The following is a 23,724-nucleotide window of genomic DNA, read 5'->3' on the forward strand; positions in this document are numbered from 1 at the left end:
TAGATGTTAAGTAGGAGAGGTGAGAGCATCAACCCCTGCAGCACGCCACATAGCAGGGGAAGGGGTGGGATCTCTCCTCCCCAATCACCACTGACTGGAACCGACCCTGGAGAAAGGAGACGAACCAGCACAATACCATGCTGCCCAGCCCCAATTCTCTGAGTCGGTCCAGAAGAATACCATGGTCGATGGTACTGAAAGCCACAGAGAGGTCAAGTAAGGCAAGGATGGGCACACAACCACCATCCTGTCCACACCAGAGATCATCCAAAAGTGCAACCAATGCTGTTTCTGTACCATACCCAGGTCTGAACCCTGACTGAAAAGGATCCAGATAATCCACTTCATCCAAGGTCCTCTGAAGCTTCTGCGCAACCAACTTCTCAATCACCTTCCCCCAAAAAGGGAGGTTGGATACTGGACGAGTTGTCCAGTATTGTGGGGTCCAGCGATGGCTTCTTGAGGAGGGGGGCGAACCAAAGCCTCCTTTAGAAATGCAGGAACACCCCCTCACTCAAAGAAGAATTCACCATCGCCAGAACCCACCAACATGACACCCCCCAGGCTGCTTTCACAAGCCGAGGGGGGGGGGGATGGATCTAGAGAGCAGGTGGCTGAGCTCAGAGTCCTAAGAACCCTGTCCACTTCATCAGGCCCAACAGGTTCAAACCATTCCCAGATAACTGGACAAGACTCCACCCTAGGCATCTCCCACAGACCTGCAGCAAGGCCAGAGTCCAACTGCGAACGAATCTGAGCAATTTTATCTGACAGATGCTGAACTAATTCTTCCGCATGACCCTGCAAAAGGTTGTTCAGGCCCCCTGTACCCAAGAGGACCCATATCACCAAAAACAGGGCTGTGGGGTGGCAATCTGAGGATGCAATAAGGGTAGAGGAGTGCTGTCGCTTTGCCCCCCTACTGCCACTTGGTAGGCCTTAATAGCAGCTCTAACCTGTGTTCAGTTGAATTTGTCCTTAGATGAGCGTCAGCAATGCTCTAGACATCTCTTATCTTGCTTCATCTCCCTCAGCTCCTCCATAAACCACGGGGAGTGATGGGATCCATGGGAGGGGAGAGGTCGCATAGGCGTGATCTGATCCAAAGCCTCAGTCACCCTTTTATTCCAGGCAGCAATCAAGGCTTCAGATGGGCCCTGCAGCAGACCAGCAGGAACAGCCCCCAGCTCTCTCTGGAACCCCATTTAAACACACACATATACACATGCACATTCTCACAGTAATAGGATGAAATAAAGTTACAGCTATAGAACTGCATGTTGGAGAGGACTCCTGAGGATATCGTGGACATCCAAGAAAACAAACAACGGATCAATGAACAAATCAACCCAGAGTTCTCACTTGAGCCACAAATGACCAGGCTCAAATTATCCTACTTTGGACACATTATGCCAAGACCTATCTCTCTGGAAAAGGCTCTAATGCTGGGAAAGGTAGAAGGAAAGAGAAGAGGATGACTAGCAGCAATGCAGATAGACTGAATTACAGTGGTGATGGGTGCACTGTTGGAAGACCTGAAAGACCGGGTTAGGGACAAATAGTCATGGAGAAAATCTATGTGGTCACTAAGAGTTAACAATCACTTGATGGCACATAATTAATCAATCAATATACAATTGCAAAAGTGACATGAACCGGAAACAGATTAATTCATCCATTCCTATTCTAGCATCAAACCAACTTCTAGCTGAAGCAAGAAGAATAAAGAACATGGTGAATGATCCTCTGGAGGTGTTGTCAAATATTAGTGAGAGCAGGCTCTTTTTGATTTTGGGCCAGTGCCAAAAATTAGTTCTCAAACTAATCATCTGGACATTACAACTATCCCATATAAAACTAGTAGTTATGAAATCAAACATATTTCTATAGGTTCTCTCTAAGTGGCTTTAGGGTCAGGTGGATTTTGAGCAGAGGGTAAACCTAGGTGAAGCAAACAAAGTTCTTTACAAAACATGTGGGCAAAGGGTTAATTTTTCCACATAAAAGTACTAGAGGTAAGAGTTAGATTTCCTCCTATTCCTTCCACTGCAACCCTAAAATCCTGTCTAGAGCAGAGAAGATTCTAAACAATATGAGCTGATATCCAGCTGTGAGAAGAGGCAGTCCAATGCTTCACGCATAGGACTGGGTTGTTTGAGGGCCTGCCTCTCCCTGATCACATCTACCAGTCCCATTAGGTCCAGCAGAAAGGGCATGCTCTGGGTTCCATCTATTAGGGAATGCTATTTGGCGGGGCCCAGGAAGAGAGCCTTTCCTGTTGTGGTGCTGCCCTTCAGAAAATAATTCCCCTAGAGCAGTATTTCTCAATTTCAGCAACTTTAAGATGTGTGAACTCCAACCCCCAGAATTCCCCTAGCAAAAAGGCTTTAAAGACATGGGTTTTTTCACCAGGCTTGAGGATCCAAGTGTGTGCCTGATCCCGTGCAATGGCTATGCTGATTTGTGTTAGAGGCTTTTACTTCAGCTGCAGAGTATGTGTGTGCTGTTATTTTTTTATTGTTTGGTGTTTTTATGCTGTCTTAATTATTGTTAGCTGCCCAGTGTCATGGATTTGAAATGGGCAGCCATATGAACTGAAATAATAAAATGGATCAGCATAATGTTATTTTATGTGCATTGCCACATATATCCAGGAGAGCATAGTTAAATAACAACAACAAATCTATAAGCAAATCTGATCCAAAAGATAGTGATGCATTCTTAGGGATAATTCAGTTAATGCTTAAATGCAATCTCAGCTTTTACCAAAAAGACATGACTGATGTTGTAACTGCAAATTAAGGATTTTTCACCATAACTTTATATTATAAACTATTCTATTCATGCAGTAGAACTGCAAAGTCTGTAGTGTTTGGAATACATTTCCAAGTTTTGCCTTAATTACCATTATTATACTACCTTGGTTGCAGTGACTTCAAAATCAATGCTTCTAGGCCTTCTGACTTGGGTCATATTAATAAGCTGATTGGTGTAAAGATATTGTTCATGGATATGAATACAGAAATACCCAGTTCCTAAACAAATGCCCATGAATTGGTTGTAATACCATCTCTTTGATGGAAAAATGTTTCATGTCTTTAAGGCCAAATTAATCCTCACATTAAAATGACAGTAAACACAGCCAGCTAACTAGACTATTTTGTAAACATTTTCCAGGTATAATTTTTCTCCATCTAATCATGCCTTTACTGTTGCATGCCTGGATGTTCTAATGGTTGCCAAGGTCTCCTTGCACCCAATTTCTGAACAACTTCGTTTTTACCCTGTTGGGCAGCTTTAGAACACCTAAAACACCAGTCAGAACCAACAACCTGAACAGTTGAGAGGAAGTTGGACCTATTTAGAAAAAATAATAAAAAGGATGCTAAGCTACCATCATTTAGGTTTGAAAGGAAGATTAGACTGCAGAGAAAATAGTAGTTTGCTAAGGTCTTCTTTACTTCTTAATTTTTAAAATGGATCATTGTTACCTATCAGGACATAAACAAGAATGTATTTTATAAACAGTCTACTTATATGTATGTTTGCTTACATGGGTGCTGGTCAACAATACTTACACATTTTCTTTATTTCTAAAAGCCACTTATACACAGACCCCACAAAGAATACTGGCTGAAATTAGTAAAGAAAGAGTAGAGAAGCCAGTAGCATGGTATCAGAACTATGCTATTGCATAGAAAAAGATGAACTTTGCAAGTAGCCAAGTATTAAGAAGCTACTGGGCTAAATCCATACCCTGTGTGTGTCAGTATAATGCAACTTTACATATAATGCATTGTGAAGAATGTGCTGAAAGTAAAAGTTCCAAACAATAGTAACAGCAATGTAATAGTTAAAAAAATTACCTTGTTAACATCTATACATTCCAGCTTTGAGACCTCTGCCATATCTGGCTCTTCACTACTCCCCTCATCTATATCACTGTCTTCATCTTGAGCAGAGTCTCTCTTCTGTTCCCCAGCAGAAAATATGACATGTTTTTTGTCCCTGTCCATTTCAACTAGATTCCCAGTTACTGTTGTTTTTTTCTGCTCTGTAGCTTCCTCATTTGGAAAAGTCTCTCCCGCTACATTACAAGAAGGGCTGTCTATTCCGCTGTCTCTGTTAGGGATTTTGCCATTGCTATTCATCTCAACGGATGTCTCCTTATGGCTGTGCATTGCCACAGATTCCTTGCTGACGGGCACGTTAGTAGCCTCTTCAGTGTTTGTGGTGTCATCTATGTTTAGCTCTTTGATTTTCATTAGGTCCGTATTAGACATTTCAGGGCTACACAAGACATTAGGCCCGCTCTCATCCAGCTCTTTATCTTCATTTGTTGAAGTGCTGGGAGCTACCAAATCATAGACAATTGGGCAAGGCTGTTCAGAAAAGTCTGGTTCTTGTTCCATGTTAAAAGCTAAATTAAACTGATTTCTTTGACCAACATGTGTGGGTTGCCTGCAAATGAAAACAAAGTTCCAGGGTCACTGATATCATATGACAGATTTTAGGACCTCAACATGAACTCATTGACTGTGAAGAAGTAATAATTGATTTAATCTTTAATCTATTGCAGATTATAGTCCCAGAGATTTAAACTTCCAGGACCACTTCTAATTTTGGGTTGGGTAAAGCAGTCTATTACTAAAGCATTACTAAAGCAATTTTCAGTGAGTTGGTTAAACTAACATAGTCTAATTTCTACTTTAGCATCAAAATATATTTGTTTGTCTTTTTAAGCCTCATTCTTCTCCTTGAATTAATGTAGCAAAGAAGCACTATAATTTCTTCAGAATATCTGAATGGATAATCATATAAGCTGCCATGAATATTCACAGTGAACCAGTGCAAACAAATATATTTAAACTCACAGATTTCAGTTTTTATAAGAAACGGAACAAATAAAAGCCACAAATTTGGCTTTTTAGAATTTAAGAGAACTATATTGAGGAAATCAATGCATTCAGTGGAATTAGCTTCAAATAATGACTATGGGCTGTTAGACTATGTAAGTATTTTTAGCCTCAAAAACCCCCAGCATCCACAAATTATGCTATTATAAAAATACGCTTCCTAGGCATTTATAATATAAACACATTCATGAGTTTTCAGCTTTCTGACAAGTCTGCCGATTTTAAAATGAGTGCTCTTTACAGGAAAAAACAAAACAAATTATCTGACCATATCATCCGAGGAAACCTAATCCATGATCAAAGAACAATTTTTTAGGATATAGCGGTATAGTTATTATCATGGATTCTTGGGTGGGCGTGCATCAATATGTCAACCCATTATATGTTAAGAAATTAAAAACCTGATAAGCCAGACACTTTTACTTATATGAAAACAAGTGTTCCACAATTTTTTTAAAAAGCCTCCATCGATTATGAGGTAGGTTTCAATCTCCCCACCAGACTTAAAATGGGCCCAGTTTAGTAACTGTATTATAATAACTGCCACTATTATTATAAAATCACTAACACCGTGTTCTGTATTTCAGACTATATGTCTCAGCTACACTACTTTCACTGTAGTTTTTTCTTAAGAAACTCTTTAAATGAAAAGACTCTGACGGTAAAATTAATCAAAAACTCTTACCTTATCCCTTCAAATTTTTCAATGAGCCTGCTAATATCTGCTGAGGCATGTGTGGTTTCTTCTTCAGGCACTTGAATTCTTGCAGACTTTGGATCAGCTGGCAAAGGCCTAGATGGTGCTGGAGGAATCTTCTCCTGTCCAGCAGGCTGAAGATGAACAGGTTTTGGAGGTACTAAAAATCCAAAATAAAAAGTAAAGTCTCTTCCATCTTTAAGACTAATAAAGAACAAAGTTAAGTGCTCCTAGAAAAATTGGAAAGACTGTTCCCTTTCAACGTTGAAGCCATGTAACATTAGGTTATTTTCATGTATAAGCACATTGGTTTTAAGCTAAGTAGTATCAGTTCATGTTGTTAGTATCTTTCAAAGTCTGACAGAACAAGTGTGACCACTTCCTGGTTGCTAAACAGGATATACAGTGTGCACAGATATTGCAATTAGCAAAACTTCTAGCATACTTCTGAACACTGGGCTGAACATTTGAAGAAGTGGTGACCCAACACTTTGAATATGATTACATTAAAGCCATGGAATCTTTCAAAGATTTTTTTTTCCTCTTATGCTCATTCTTTTGGAACCCCAAAAGGCAAATTAAAACAGCCCATTATTTCTCCTTTTCCCTTCCCCCATCTCTTTATAGTACAATATGCTAAACGTCCTTCCTCTTTTGTTGCTGTACTGAACACATTACTCTGACAAAAGCACTTGCCATGTACTGTGGCTTGCTCTTGGGGTAGAAGAGAACAGTGAAGCACAAATGCACTTCAGACCCACTGTGTTGGTCTTTTCAAAGCACAGTAAAAGATGTGAAATTCTCACCCTGTAAGTAGTATTTTTTCAAGCCTCCAAGCAGTAACCCCTAGCAACAAGGTCATGTGTTTTCATTGTTCCATACAGCTGAAAGCAACTTTAACTGATCCTTCAACTAGATACAGAAAAAGTCACTTAGGAGACTTAATGCCAATTGTTCCTCTCTGCGATACCTGCTGCTGTGTTTCATTCAGGTTTGACCTGCTTAGTGGGGAAAGTGCTAAGCATTCAAAAGTTTAGAATGCTGTATGCTGTAGAAGTTAGAGATTCTACAAAATCATATTCTGTTTTTATGTAATGTTGTCGAAGTATATTTCACTTCACAAGAGTAACATAAGTAAACTAAACAGGAATTCACAATTTAAATTTAGAAAACAGCAGACTTATTCTGAACTTAAAGCTATTGAGAAGATGTTTACAGAGAATGGGGGCAAGAACAAAAGACATTAGAATTAAAAAATATTTCAAAATAGTAAAAACAAAACCAAACAAAAACTAGTAAGAAAGCAAAGAAAGAATATAAGAAAAAATACCTGGGGGGGAGGGGGGGAGTTCTCAGTTAATCTGTCATACATGCTACCAGGGTCTTTACCCACCCAATCGAAGCCATTCCAGCCTTGAGCCTCAGTAAGGTAAGGGACTGCCTCCAACTCGCCCTACTCACCTGTCTCTCTCCCATCTCTGCCCTTTTGGCTGCCCTGTACCCTGCCTTGTGGGGCGGCAAACAGCCCCAGAACCACATGGCTCTGGGGCTGCTTCCCACGCTGTGGTTTGGGCTTCTTGGTGTGCCATGGCTTTGGGACTGTGAGAAGCCCCTGGGCCACAGCACAGTGTGAAGCCCTTCGCAGTGCGAAGCCCAGCCCCAGCCAGGCCTAGCAGCGTGGCGCAGCTGCCCCAGGAAGCTGCAACTGCCCCAGCCCAGCCGCCCTCATCACCCTGCACTCCGCCGCCTCAGCTGGCCTTTGCCGTCTTCTTGCTCCTGCTGCTGACAAAGCATGCCCAGTCTGGCCTTTCATGCCAAGAAGCTCCTTTGCACCACGCTGCTGGGCTGGAGTGGGGCTGGGCTGCGGCTCGGGCTGCTTCATGCTTCTTAGTGCACCATGGCTCTGGGGCTGCAAGAAGCAGCCCCAGAGCCGCAGAGCAAAGCTCAGCCCCAGCCCGGCCTAGCACCACAGTGCAAAGGGGCTTCTTGGCACGCCGTGGCTCTGGAGTTGCAAGAAGCAGCCCGAGCCGCAGCACAAAGCCTAGCCCCAGCCCAGCCCCATGGTGCTAAGCCCCAGCCAGCTCAGTCCCAGCCACCCTCACTGCCCTGCACTCTTCCACCCTAGCTGACCTTCACAGTCTTCTTGCTCCCGCTGGTGATGAGGTGTGCCCACCCTGGCCCTTCGTGAGGCAGCTTGCTGGCCACATGAGGCTATCTTCCCCAGGTCTCACAAGGAAACTGCTGCATGCGACCTGGGGAAGAAAGCCTTGTAAGGCCAGTAGCTGCCTCGTGAACAGCCAGGCCGGGCATGCTTGGTCAGTAGTGGGAGCAAGAAGACGGCGAAGGTTAGCTGGGACAGCGCAGGTTAGCTCTGAATTACTGTCAGAGTCTCTCTGAGTCAGAGTTCCAAATCCAAGAGAGGTTACTTATGAATTCAAGCAAGAAGCATTTACTGGGTAATCGGAGTTCAAGCCTAAATATGAGAACCAAACTGTAAAAGGATCAACAGTTGAATCCCCAGCAGTGGAGAAAGTAAGCAAGTTGTCAGCCCATCAAAGTCCCTTACTGATAAAACAAGTTGCTTGGGCTGAAAACCAAACCCTTCAGGCTGAGGGGTCACAAGGCCTAGCTGAGCTGGACCTTTAGATCAGATACAGAAGTTTCATTGGAACCTAAATGTATATTATTAAGATACACTGTTCACACATTGTTATGTACAGTATTCTCGTGTCCTATCTTTCTACTCAGAATACAGAGATATTTCCTAGGGACTCATAGTTCCACAAGGAAAAAGTAACTTAGAATGAAAGTACGGTAAGTATTTAGAGAAACAATGACAGGATATAATCTGTGTAGAGCTTGCTTTGTCTCCTTGCATAAATGCATGCTGCTAAAGCATCAGCAACATGTTTTTCTTGCTGAATTTTGTAAGACATTTACTGAAACAATTCTGAAAATTTTTTGATCTAAATATGATTTTGCAGAACATGTTTACATCCAAATAGAGATGCACAGATTTAAAGACATTTCTCACCCAATGGCTGACTTCCCCATGCCAAGAAATAATCCAAAATCTCCTGAGATTTTGCTAATTTTAATTTAATTTGGGAAGACATGTTTGGGGATTCTTATTCTACAGTAATACCTATTAAGTGAGGGATTATGGAGGAAATGAAATGTGTACCTTGGTTTAGTGGACTATCCATTAAAACAGAACAGATACAAATGGGATTTTACACATGTGAATTTGATGCATGTGTAAAACGGGAACAGTATTTTAGACATTCTCAGCAACTTGTAATATACGGGTAGTCCTTGGGTTACAATGGAAATTGGGACTGGAATTTCTATCGCTAAGAGATGTGGTCATAAAGCGTGACGTCACATGACTGCATTGCTTAGCATCAGCAATCCCAGCACTCCCCGTTGCCATTGTTAAGCGATGATTGCAAGTCATTAAGCAAGGACCTCCTCGCAACTTCCTCCTGGATTCCAACAAGCAAAGTCAATGGGGAAGCCGGCAGGAACTCACAAGTCCCAGGAGTCTCACAAGCAGGCCTATGGGCAGGTAAGTGGCTGCTGCTAGGTGGGGGAGGGTATGCAAGTGGCCAGGACAAGCACAGTGGGGCCCAGGGTGGCTGCTGCTGGGTGGGGGGGAGTGCATGAGGGTGTATGAGTGGCCATCAAGGGTGGTTGCTGCTGGGTGGGTGGGTGGTGTGCAGGTGGCCACCATGGGTGGGGGGTGCTGCGAATGCCATAGCTGGGCTCCTTGGGGCAAAAAGCCACAGGAGTGCAAGCTGCTTACCAGAGTGACTTGCAACCTTCCCTGCCAGCTTCCCCATTGACTTTGCTTGTGGGAAGCCAGCAGGGAAGTTTGCAAATGGCGATCACATGACCGTGGGATGCTGCAACCGTCATAAGTGTGAGCTGGTTGCCAAGTGCCCAGATTGTGATCATGTGACCGTGGAGGTCCTGGGACAGCTGGAACTTTGAGACCAGTTGTAAATACTACTTGTTCAGCACTTTTGTAACTTTGAACAGTTGCTGAATGAGTGGTCGTTAACCAAGGACTACGTATATAAGCATATTTTGTCCACTGCATCTGAAGTTAAGGTCCATTAAATAGAGGTTTTACTGTAAGTTGAGTTACTTCCTTAGGTTAATTAGCCTTTGAATCACTTCCTCAAGTAATCAGGATTAATAATTTTTTCCAGTATTATTACAAGTACAATAAACTTCTATTAGGTTCTCAGCTAGCACCAGCTTCCCAGTCTGCACTCCCTAGAGTTCAAAGAGGTTATTTACGTACAATAAGTTACTCCTATTTTTCATTGTTAGCACCATGTCCAAAAGGCAAAAATTAAACCTCCAATATAACAGATTCCAGAAAGGATAAATACATTCATCTCCTGTTTGGATTATTGTAATGTGCTCTATAGGGGTCCGCCCTTGAAGACCATTCAGAAGTTGCCACTGGTCCAGAATGCAGCAGCATGGGTAGTTATTGGCATGTCTTGGTATCCCCAGGGTACACGACTAGTTTGCAAGCTGCTCCTAGGAGGCTTCCAAGTTAAATTCAAGTTGCTGGATGTCACCTATAAAGCCCTTCATGGCATAGGGAATAGGGCTGGGTTATTTGCAGACCTCCTGTCTCCTATAAATTCTGCTTGCCATATCAGATCTGGCAAAGCTCTGGGTTCCTTCTATCAAGCAATGCCATCCAGTGGGACCCAGAAAGCATGTCTTCTCTGTTGTAATGCCTATCCTGTGGCTCCACTTACCCTCCAAAATCCAGACAGCCCTGATCCTTTTGGCCTTCCGAAAGGTACTGAAGACCTAGCTGTTCATGCTGGTGTTGGGCCAGGGATTAAGTGATTCTCACTCTGAGAATTTTTTTTAGATGTTTTATTGAAAGAAATGCTAGTCCTTGGTTATTATTTGTTTTGTTTTGAGGTACATGTTTTTATCTTCATTTTTAAATTTGTTTCAGGTCATTTGTATCTGGATGCTAATATAAATTAAATAAATGAGTTTACATAAGGACAGGATTTCAATGCCTAACATATTACTTATTCTACTTTATTTACCGATTATCTGAGGTTCAGAGGCTGTACTGCTGACGTGCATTTGCAAATGCCTACAATTTACAGATTTTAATGGATCAGAATTAATTTCTCATACATTAGTTAAAGCTAACAGTAGGAAAAGGGCACTGGGGAAAGTAATCATAATCAACTTCCTAAAAGGACCAAAACAAAACAAAACACCAGCAAAACCTAACCCCCCTATATACAGTAATTATAATATTATAATGGGCTGTAGTTGCATTCATTTGGTCAATCTATATTATCTTACTCATGTAACTACATAAAATGCCTGGTGGGTGACTGTAACTATGCTTCTTTCAGTGTATGTATTTGTAAAAGTCACATAAAATCACATTAATAAAGAAGGACCCAGATACAAACCTTGGGGTTTTGACAGATATTTCGTAGCCAAATGGGATTTCCTTCCACTGTGTTGCAACTCACCACATGTTTCCAGCACTGTACTTGAGTTAATGTGACAGTTGATTTGAAAAGCAGAAGAACAACCTAGAATAAAATAATGAACTGTTTATTTTTTTTTATTTTGATAAAAAGCAAGAAAAGACCTGGCAACAGGTGAGCTGATATTAAGAGTGATAATAATTGATAGGACTATAAATTAAAGTTGTCCATCATTTCAGTTTTGAATAGAAAAAGGTATTTCAGCACATGCATGGTCACTCCTTAAACCAAATGGTCTCTCCCCAGAACTGCATGGCAGCAGCTGCATTATACTAGGAAAATACACCATTTCTTTAAGGAATTGTTGACCTGTGCTACATGAGTGTTGCACAGCCCTACTGTTTGCTTTATTGCAACAGAAAATTGGGTTAGGTTATAGAATCTTGGAAACTGGATAAGTGAACCTTGGCCCTCATTTATCATTGAGTACCGTATGGTGGGGTCTTACTATTGCCATTATTCCTCTTTTTGAGTCTTGGTTTAATGGGGAAGATGCTAATCATTTATTTGATAACACAAAAATGTCCATCTGTTTTTATTCTGCAATATTTTAGAAACTTTCATTTTTATTCCCAGGCTGAAAAAATTCCTTTACATTTGCTATTCTCCACATTCTATACACAATATATTTCTATTATTCTCCATTTTTTGGGTAGCAATCATTCTCTTACATACATTTTTCCCTAGCCACAGACTTTTTCACTTCATCATTCCATCAAGCATCTTTTTTCATGTTTCTGATCACTGTAATTCCACATACTTCTGAGGAACTCTTTAACATAATTCTTTTCACTCTATTCTAGGGAGCTCAACCTTTTACCATACACTGAAAGGTAATATGTAACTTTCACCAACTTATGAACTCCTACCATCACACAACAGATAACACCAATTCATATGATACCAATTCACCAATTTTCTCATGTATACTTCAGCCCTTCCATTCATACTTAAGCCTAGACCTTCATTTCCATCTTTCTCTTTCTCCATGCTTTATATGGGATTGCCTTCAAAGATTGCCTGGAAGCTACATTTGATAAAGAATGCAGAGCCATCCCACAGGCAGATAAGAATCTCCACTGCCACTTTACACTGGTTTGTAGGCACTGAATAGGCTTCTAAGTACAATTCAAAGAGCTGGTTGTTCAAAGTGCCTGCCTACGTCAGGCAAAACTGACTCATCTGGTGTTTTCATCGTGAATGAGGATGTTAAAAGTAGATTAGCCCACATGAGATCTGAAAAGGGAAGAAGGGCACATTGCTTTTCAGCTTAAGCTCCATCCTGATGAAAGAGTTTAACCTCAGAGATCCATATACCCTCCTTAATGGTATTTTAGAAGGCAATCAGAACAGAGCTTTTCACATAGCTGTTAGTTAATAATATTTTAAGAGCTGAGTTAGACACTTAATACAGATGCCAAGTCAGGGCAGGGTTATGTTTTATTGATTTCAAGATCAGTTTTTGTGTAAACTCAGCTATATAAGATCGATCCATCTTCATTCAGATCTATTATACTTTCTCTTGGCTTCACGCATAACGTATCTATTTTTCTTCATTTCATTTCATATGTCAATAAATGTACACTATACCTCTTAATTCCAAATCACAATCTTCCATTGCCACCAGATGGATGCATAGATCCTGACCTCTACCACCAATCATGGGTCACCTTGAGGCTTTCATATGATGCTTTTTAAGAACACAGAGAAGAGATAGTACCAGCCTTAGCCATTCCTACTCTACACAGAGCAATCCATCCTGACGGTAAGAATAGTACTGGTCTGTTTTGACATATTTTCATCAGTATGCTACAAGCACAACCAAATGCCAGTTTTATTTCAAAAGTGTTCACACTATTCTACCTCAAGTTATTATTGTTATTCTATAGACCACCTTGCAAGTCAGCATACTATTGCCAACATGCCACCATCTAAGACTTACATAGAGTGTACTGACACACTCAGGAGAGTGGCATATTTAAATTATTATATAATTCATTAATAGCCATTGCATGTTTATTCTTGCTATTTTGTTGAAAGAAATAATTTATTGCTTACTAATTAGAAGCTGCAGAAGTGAATGCCTATGCAAAGAGTACTTATTTTCCCAGTATGATCTCTAAAAATATGAGAAGCCTAGACCATTATAAATGTATGTGCTATCCATGGTGGTGGTGAAATTTCAGAGTAAAGCTGTATACTATGTATACTATATACTATGAAATGATGTAAATCAACCTTTCTTGGCCAACTCAACATGTCGGGAAGGCACTAAATTGAATATGCTTTGTATATATGAAGTTTTGTTCTATTAAACTGAATTTGTATATTCATGAGCAACTTAAAATGTTGCTTTAAAAAGCATAAGGTAGAATTCACTGAAGTTCCAGTTAATTATCTTAAACCACTTCCTTTTCAAAAGACACCACCTACATTTTAAGTGAAAACTAAAAGCATGCATTGTTGTATTAAAAAAAAAAATCAACCTCCTCTTATACATACTTTTGTACACTCTCTCTGCATATGCATTGCTATTTTTTACTTATTTACAAAGGTACAGTGTTTAAAACATACAAGGTGTAGTACAGAAATAAGGAAAGTCCCTGCCATAGGTTTGTAATCTTAATCAGTGAAGACAGATTGGACAACAACAAATAGACAGACAACATAAAATAGCAATTCAAAGATCAGTTTAAACAGCAATATACTTCAAGCATAAATTGAGCATAACAGTTAGTTACTAAGATATGGTAATTTAAATCAGAAATATATTATTAGTATTGGATTGGATTACCAATAGAATCACAGTTTTGGAAGAAACCATTAAGGCCACTAAATCTCAACTCTGCCAGGAAACCAAAGTAAGGCATTCTTGAGAGTTGGCTGTCTAGCCTCTGCTTGAAGTCCTGGGTCACAGGTTCTACTTTCAAATTTATCTTACTAGTAAGAACTTTTTCTCTTAACATTCAGTCACAATCTGCCTTCCAGCAGCTTAAAAGGACTACCCCCTCACTGAATTCTAGTTGAGTTGGAACATTCTTAGACCCTTGACATTCCTAATTAAAACAGTACCATCTTTGGGTTAGCTAATTCAAAGGAAGAATCAGAAATACTCCAAAAAAAAAATGATAATAACATAATGGACATTTTTATATGTTGTCTGTACTTTATGTATATATATTATATATATATATATATGTGTGTGTGTGTATATATATATATTATATATATATATATATAATAAAGTAATATTATGTATATTTATGTATATTATGTATATTATGTATAATATTATGTATATTTATGTATATGTATGTTAGCAACATATACTGTGTCATTTAACTTTATGTGTGACTAGACAACCCATGACCCGTTGGGTCATCATTTCAGAGACATTTCTTTACCTAAGCAGAGAAACAGAATGATCAAGGGCAAAAAAGCAGGGGCAGCAGGAGTGACTTCCAACTTCCTGCCGGCTTCCCCATTGACTTTCCTTGTGGGAAGCTGGCAGGGAGCATTGTAAATTTATTTTATTTATTTATTATTAAATTTATATGCCACCCATTTCCCCCAGAAGGTGACTCTGGGCGGCTTACAATTAAAAACCAAGACAATAAAAACAATTATAAATATCCCCCAATTATAAAAAAATGATGATGATGATCACGTAACAGTGGCTGATCATGGCAGCCTGTTGAGTCATCATTTCAGAGATATTTCCTTATCTAAACAGTTATGAAAATTAGGGGCCTTAATGCTTTTAATTACTCATTTATCATTTTAAAAAGTGTATGCTTAAATTATTAGCATTTTTTCTGTACTTTGGATTTTTTTTTAATGGAAAAATGGATTTGACCTTTGTAAACTAAATGACAATTTGGTTTTAAACTCGATGTAGTATTGCAGCTTTGATTATTACTATCTCCTCTCCTGCTTTCTTGGATTATAGCCAAAATATTTCATATCCAGCTTTTGACTTGTCTTTTCTGAGCATCTGATTTCCTCTTCTACTGTACATACAGAGGTGCAAAGCACTGTGGGTCTATGATGTGAATTCATCAAGGCCTCACAATCCAGAATATTTGAGCAGGCAAAACTTTAAATATAATACTGAAGTGAGAGGAAGAGACCGAGATAGCAAGTGCACACTCACACACAGATAGACATATGTACGTTAAATTGTTTTTAAAATGTTACTTGTTTTACTCATTTGCATTAAAATTAAATGTGTACATTAAAAAAAACCCAGAAAGCTTCAGGTAGTAATTTGTCTAATGTTTCTAATTAAATTCTATTGTAGAATTAAAGCTTTTTTTAAAAAAAAAAATCCTGCTTTACTCCTCCAAAAAGAGAGAGTTGTTCAATGACTTATAAAATATTAAAACCATATATAATAACCAGTTCAATGAAGAAAAAATATATTAAATTTGCAGATTGGAATGTAAGATTTTGGACACAGTATTAGTGACATATTTGAAAATTATGTTCATTATACGTAAAGTTTAAATCCTGAATAGCAGAAATAAACTGCTGGAATTCATACAAACTCTTCCTACAAATGCTGTCTGTATGATCTGTAACCACTTTTCCATCAAACCTGTAACCACTTTTCCATCAAATGTAGTGAAATCCACTGCTGAAAACTTATTTATCTTGCTTTTTAAAACATTTTTATCATTTATGCTAATTTTTACAGGATTCCTGGAATGGCTTAATCCACACACCCATTTTTAAAGAAAAATGCTTTGATTTCTGCCTTGTTCAGCTTCTCTGACCGAAAAAAACAATTGCCCACTCTATTAGACACTGGGCGGCTTACAAAATCCAGAAAACAATTAAAATGATTAAACACGCATAAACAGGCAGTCCAGATTAAAACAACCAGAATAAACTGTGCAATTTAATGTCACAGATCCAGAAAAAAATTGAAGGTACTTTACCTCACAAACTGTGAGGCGAGATCAGTAACCACTTAGTAAGAATATCCAAAACGAGCAAAACATCCTACAATGCACTGACTGTATCTAATCTGTATCTACCTACCTACCTACCTAAAATGTATAAGGCCACCCAACTCAGACTCTAACTCTGAGCTGACTCCAATTTTGACTCTCACTCTGACCAGCTTAGAATAATAAAAGCAGTACAGAAACCATATAACTAAGGAGATGCGCACCCAGAAGAGAAAAAAAAATCCAGCTTAACGTACATCATCCTCACCACACACCCTAACCCAAGGCCTTGGGAAAAGGCCATGTTTTTAATGACCTTTTAAATGAGGTCAGTGTAGGAGCCATATGGATCTCTGGGGGGAGGAGTTGTTCCAGAGGGCAGGTGTAACAACACAGAAGACAGATTTCCTGGGTCCCATCAGGTGACACTGATGTTTAATCAATGAGACCAGGAGCATGCTGATCTTCTCTGATCATGCAGAACATGCAGAAACTGCCAGTTCCTCAGATAGCAAGTCCTCAGATGCCATGAAGGGTTTTATGGGTGGTAATCAGCACCTTGAATTACACCAGGAAGCTAACTGGCAACCACTGCAACCCATGGCATTACTTATCCATGGCACTGTATTGTGGACCAGCTCCAGCTTCCAAGTGGTCTTCAATGGCAGCCCCACATAGACAGCATTGCAGTTGTTCACATGTGTGGTTCTCAGATCATAACCGACATCAAGAGGGCCTCCCAATCCAAGAATAGGTGCAACTAGTGCACAAGATGGACCTATACAAAAGCTTTTCTAGCTATAGCTGCCACCTACTCTTTGAGCATGAGTTACAAATCTAGGAAAACCTCCAGATCACACACTAGCCCTGAATGGGGAAGTGCTGCCCGAAGACTAAAAGTGGAAATTCTCCAGGATTGGGTAACCCAAATACCAACAGAAATCTGGTCTTCGTAGGGTTGAATTCAAGTCTGTCCCTCCTTGTTCACTCCTTTACTGCCTCCAGACACTGGATCAAAACCTTGACCCCATCACTTGATAGGTCTGGGTATCATCAGCATTCTGATGATACTGGATCCTGAACTGACCGATGACCTCATCTAGTGGCCTCATGTAAATATTAACCAGGAGGACAAGAGTCCTGAGGTATCCCATGCATCAAGAGCTTTGGGCTGGATCTTCCCCCATTTCCACCAACACCAACTGGAACCACCCACAGAGAAAGGAGGAGAACCACCACAATAAAGTGCTCCTGCTCCTACTCCTCATAGGCAGTCCAGTAGGATGCAATGATGAAATCAAATCAAATTCCTTTATTTCAGTCAATGACCAGCGTAGAACAAAAATGAAACAAAGGCAGTAAGAGAATATGGTAAGCAATAAAAAAAAAGCAAATAAAACAAATACAAAGCAGAGAATACCAGATCCATTTGATGCAATAATCAATGGTATCAGAAGCTACTGGGTGACCAAGAACCAGGACACGTGTACCATCCCAGTCCCAACTTCACAGAGATTATTAACAAGCACATTAAATGTTGTCTCAGTACTATGCCCCAGTCTGAAGCCCAACTGAAAAGGGTCTAGATAATGTTTCCTCTGGGTACCTCTGAAGTGCAGCCCAAGACTTTCTCACTCATGTCCTAGTCACCTCCAGACTGGACTACTGGAATGTGCTGTACATGGGGCTGCCTTTGAAGAGTATCCAGAAACTTCAGCTGGTACAGAATGCAGCAGCGTGGGCAGTTATGTGCACTCCAAGAACAGCGCATGTTACACCTCTGCTCCGTGAGCTGCATTGGTTGCCAGTTTGCTCCTGGGTCCAGTCCAAGGTACTGGTTTTAACCTTTAAAGCCCTTCATGGCATGGAACTGTGTATCTGAGGGGCCATCTCTCCCCAGTCATATCAGCCCACCCCATCAGATCTCACAGAGAAGGCATGTTGCGGGTACCATTGGCTAGGGACCTGCATTTGGTGGGTCCCACGAGACATGCCTTCTCCGCTATGGCCCCCGCCTTACAGGACATCCTTCCTCCTGAGATTAGATTAGCGCCATCCCTTTTGCTATTCCAAAAAGCCCTCAAAACCTGGTTATATGATCAGGCCTGGGGCTCCCAGGGAACTGGAAACCTGCTTAGATGGTTCCATTGCTGAGGGGCCATTTTTATTCTCCCTCCCTTATGGTTTGTATCTTGGTTTTTATGATATTTATTAATGTGGTTTTTATATTTTTCATGTTGTTTTTATATTTGTTTTTTATCTGATTGTTATAAGCTGCCCAGATTCACTTTGGGTGAGACGAGCAGCTATATAAACTTGCTTAATAAAATAAATAAACAAACAAACAAACAAACAAATTTTCTAAAAGAGTGAAGTTTGAAGACCAGACGAAAATTATCTAGATTATTGGGTTCAGCTTCTTGAGGACAATGTACAGCATTGCCACCTTCAAGGCAGGTGGAACCATCCCCTCCCTTAAGGAGGTTGACATTACCACATGCTCCTAGGCAGGATCAGCCAGAAGGAGCATGGATTTAATAGACAGATGGTCAGGCCCTGTCCATTTCCTCAGGAGTAGCAGATTCATACTCATCCTAGCTAACCATACAAGATGTTGCCTCAGTTACCTTGATAGGACTTGCCTGTCGGACTCCAACTCTGAGAGGATCCAAGCCCCTTTATCCACCATATAACTAGAATATTCATCACAGCAGCTCTGCAGATAATCCTGTGGCTTGTCCCTCTCCAACAAGATCTAAGCTATTTTAAACAGAGCTACTAGATGATTACCTGTGGATGTGATAAGAGTGGCATTTTGCCACTCTTATCACAATATAATCCCTAATGTGAGCTATTAGGTTCATTCTTTATATTTTTCCAGTGGGACTCTAGGCATCTCTTCTGATGCTTCATCATCCAGAGCCCCTCAGAGAACCAACAAGCACCCCAGGATCTACGTACAACGAGAGACCACATAGTAGCTATTCAGTCTAAGGCCCTTGTCACATGGCCATTCTAGGCCACAACTATGCCACAGCTGAACTGCCCACCAGATCCTCAGTTCCTTCTAGAACCCATCATGGGTTCATCAGTCACTTGGGATGGGCCTATCTAATAAACATCAATCAAAACAAAATTGCATCCAGGCAAGAAGAAGAATCATCAATTACTGTAAGCATATACGCTTCTTGTATGGGTTCAAGAATATCAATTCCCGGTTGGTCCAATGGGTGGGAGAGGGCACTGTGGCTGATGATCCTAGAAAGACTGAGTTTGCACATAAGCAGTACAGTTCTTGATAAACTATTCCACATCTGAATCCATATTAGGCAAGTAAAACTTAGCAAGCAGAATCTCTTTGGTTCACACTATTCCTTGAAACATTTTATGGGCTAATTCTAACAATTGGCATACTTTGTATTCAGGTAAAATAATTCATTCATCCTGGACAGAAAATGGCAGCTGCATGATTAAACAGTCACAGGGAACAATTATTTCTGGCCATTTATTGGATTGTACAGCATTTTAAAGTCTTATAAGCAAAGAATCTTCCTAGGATGCAAGGCAGAATTCTGCTCCAGAGAAAAAAGTGAATGGCTGACACATAGTTTTCAGCCAGCTTCTCTGATCTGTCTTCTGGACCCTATACCAAGATGGCACCAAATCCCACAGGACAGGCATGAAGCATCACTCACCACAAAAGTTGGTACATTCAAATTATAATAAGAGAGATTAGGTTCCTTAATTAATACATTTTTAAGTTGTAAAAATGCAGAGTCAGCTGCTGCAGACCGGTGCTAAGGGACTCCTTTTTAGTTAGCAGCTGCAGATATTCTGAAATATCTGCATAGTTAGGAATACATTTCATAAGATAGCCTTGGGTAATTAGAAAAGAATGCAGCAAATCTAGATTTTCAGTACTTTGTGCTTCTAAAATATCTTCTCCCTTATTTGGATCACGTTTAATTCCTTAAGCTGAGACAATGTGCCTTAATATAAAAAATCAAAGTGGCATTTGCTTTTGTTTAGTTTAATTCCTCTTTTATGAAATCTCTCAACAGCATCAGTCTGTCACAGAGCCTTTCAACAATAGAAGATGACACCATCTATATTCCAAACAATGAAGAAAAAGTCCATAGCCTTAAAAAAAACTGGAATCCAAATGGAACTTTGCAGAACCCATAGCAACCATGGTATGTTATAAAGGTTAATAAATTGTGAGATTCTGGTGCCAATTCCATTTGCCAAAGACATCTGGTGGCATCTAATTTAGCAAAAATCCTTGCACCTTGCATAGCATGGTACAGGATGCTGATCCCACACCACAGCCTTGTTTACTGCCTTCAGATTCATACAAAAACTGATTTCATCAATATTTATTTATTGGATAGCCAATTTCTACCTTCTTGTACTCCTTCTATAACACCATTTTCCAAAATGTTGTTTAATTTGTTGGTCCTGTTGACTCTGAAAATGATCAGCAGCACTTTTAAATGGTTCAGAGTCCCCCTACTAGAGAATATGATAGGCAAAAATAGTTTTCTGATCAAGTAACGGCTCTAGATCCCCTTTGATAACCCAAAGTCATCAACCACATCACTGTCTGAAGTTCATTATACTGTAAAGTAACCCAAACACATTTGTGGATAGGGCTGACTATAGACAAAAAGTGTTTTTTCTTTTCTTTTTGGCAACAACTTAATTCCTTGCCTTCAAATACTGTCAGGCCTAGCCCAAGGAACTCCAAGAGACCATGTAAATTCAGTCCAGCTATGTTTATTAGCTACAACCTCTAGCAAGAATCTTCCCAGACTGAAACCCCAGCTCCCAAGTAATGCCAGCCACAACATTGTGAATTCCTCAGGGAGGTGCCTGTCGCATCCTCTTGTATCTCCCACGCTTCTCGGGAGATGTAAGAAAATGTTTTTCTCCCTGAGCCTGGCCGTCATAATTCCATTCCATCACAAATACTGTGTAATGAAGTTTGTCATTTTATACCAAATTAGCTATTATTATTGAATAATGTTTAATAACACTTTAGTTTAAAAATTAGTCCATTAAAACTGTGAACATACACATGTATATTAAGTCATGTCTGATATCACACTGGTGGATTAGAGTAAAAGAAAATGAAACAGCCTCTCCTGACAGAACCCTCTGAAAATTGCCTTTGCTCAGTTTTCAGAGATAATCCCCCTTCCCCTTTGGCGCTGGGCTGCAGATTCTGCCATTTAGGAAGATACCCTCAACCTTTGTGCATCATTTTTGAAAACTCTGAGAGCTGCAAGGAGTAGGAGAGAACAGGGTCAGCTGATATGAACTCTCTTCTGCCCATGTCACATTGAGCATCACCTCAATGCTAATGAGTTTCCTTCCCTACCATATATTGCAAAACCTAATTCAGAATTACAGGCTAGGATTTAGACAGCAAAGTAAAAAGGTAAGGGCTTGGCTGATTTGAGCTTAACTTCTGTGAATTTATGAATATGTCTGTGTGGTTTTCCAGACCTTGTATTTGCTGGTACTCTCCTATCCAAATACTAACCAGGTCCAACACTGAGGGGCATACAAAGTCAGCTAAGTGCTACCACCTAGCTGTGTCAGGAAAGTAAGCCTATATTTTCAATTGAAATTTATTCAGTTAGCAAGTTATTTTAGCTGTTATAAATAGTAATCATCTGTTAGATAGCTTATTACTCTTGTATTTTAATTACAAGACTACAGCTCCCAGCATCTTTTTCACTGGTCATGCTGGCTGGGGATACAACTATAGTTCAGCAACATCTAGGGGTTACTTGTTCCCCACCCCTGTTGAACCAAATGTTAACATTTGAAATGAAAGAAAGCAATGCTTACTAGAACAGGGACTTCTGAAAAAAAGAAAGAAATGAAATTATAGTAGCAAACTCTGAGTACTTTCCTTAGTAAAGAAAATGATGTTATTTCAGATTTAAAGCAAAAAAGCTATTTAAAAACTAATAATAAGACATGTTCAAGCAGTTTTCTTTATGAAAATCAATATAGCTTTCAAAATTGGTTGGATAAGGAAATGGGCCAAGCATTCCTGTTGCTGTGTACCATTAGGGAAGTCTAGATTAAACCAAAAATCTTTTCATACACATAAATCAAGATATATTTAATAGTGGCATCATTTCTTCAATCTCACTATCTATGGAGAAAATTTATATTATCTTACTATGTTACTACCAGTTGAACATGTTATAAAATGATGGGGGATGATATAAATAAGCATACCATCATTAAAATTTAAATAATAGAAACCAAAGTCATTGGAAGATATCAGCACGAAGGCAGTTCTAGGCTTGGTACTGAAGGTTACAAGATGGTCTTATTGGGAATTTCCATAGTAACCATGTTCCAACATGTCATCAGTCCAAGATATACAACTGTTCACATTCTATATGTGTTTTTCTTCACGGGACATTAAGACAATGGTCTTTAAGGAGGGGGCATGGTTATAATCTTTCCTTTGTTATAGTCAGGTGGATTATCCACATAAACTGTTAGATTCTAATTAAATCCAAGGATTTTTTGGCTTCTTCTTAAAGTCCTGCTGAATCTGTAGAATGCAGTGGGGACCAAAGAGTTTGACTTGTTTAGTCCAGAATGACCTCTCTTGCTTATCACAGCACATGTAGCTCCATAGAATGTAGGTAAACGTGTGTGAGAGTGTAGACACTGCATGCTACCCAAAGTATTCAAATAAGGTGCTTCACTAAGCTTGTCAGCATTAGCAAAGTAACTCTCCTCAAGCAGCCATGTCCTTTAGAAAGCTGTTATGGCTGTTTCTGAGACTATCCCCAGCTGTTTGCATGCTATGTACATCTGCTTTGCTTTTCTGGAAGTCCCAGCAAAGGTATTATCTGTGCATGTCCATCCCATCTGAGAAATTACTTCCAATTCCAGTTTTTGTCTATTATAATAATCTTTTGTGTGAAGATTATACAGATGAAGCCTTTTTATGTCAGTTGACCAAACTCTCAAAGAAACACGTGACAGTGATAATGGGAGATTTCAACTACACTGATAGCTGATGGAAATCTGACTGTGCCAAAATCGAACAAATTCCTGTCCTCTCTTGCTGACATCATTGGTCAGAAGGTGGATGAAGGAACAAGGGGGTCTGCAATCCTGAAACTAATCCTCACCAGTGAGGAAGAATTAGTTGAAGAAAAGAAAATAATTGGAACCTTGGGAGAAAGCGACCGTGTTATTAATATTAATAATAATATTAGTAATAGAGAAGAGCTGTATACTGAATTTCGGAAAAGTGGATTGGATGGTCAGATAGAAAGTAGGTCAGATCCAATGGCTTGAAATCCTGAAGGTGAAAAGTATCCAGGAAGGATGGGAAATCCTGAAAACAGATATACTGAAGGTGTCACTGCAAACAATTCTTACTAGAAGAAAAAACTGGAGACATCTAAAGAGATACACAGAGGAGGAGCATAAGACCAAATAGCATGAGACCTTGCTACAAATTCAATAAACTGAACATTCTCAACAACAGAAAGACTAGCTTTATACAAATGGCCATGTTCAGGCAATAAAGAGAAGAAAACGTGGCGATTTTACACACTGGCAAACAA

The 23,724-nt window shown here is 39.8% G+C and overlaps 1 protein-coding gene across 1 annotated transcript in view; it reads right to left on the minus strand.

The window, feature by feature from the left end:
- The window catches only part of FGD3 (FYVE, RhoGEF and PH domain containing 3), a 109,134-nt gene that overhangs the window by 37,138 nt on the left and 48,272 nt on the right, over positions 1-23,724 (minus strand). Inside the window, exons 2-4 of the mRNA XM_088134177.1 lie at positions 11,082-11,207; positions 5,602-5,773; positions 3,867-4,461 (exon numbers count right to left, since the gene is read on the minus strand). Coding sequence (XP_087990303.1) covers positions 3,867-4,461; positions 5,602-5,773; positions 11,082-11,207 — 893 coding nt within the window. The remainder of the gene's footprint in view (positions 1-3,866; positions 4,462-5,601; positions 5,774-11,081; positions 11,208-23,724) is intronic.

The sequence above is a fragment of the Python bivittatus genome, unplaced genomic scaffold, assembly GCF_059951505.1.
Source record: "Python bivittatus isolate LINGU-HERP-01145 unplaced genomic scaffold, Pbiv_v1 ctg000080_np1212, whole genome shotgun sequence".
NCBI classification, from domain to species: Eukaryota; Metazoa; Chordata; class Lepidosauria; order Squamata; family Pythonidae; genus Python; species Python bivittatus.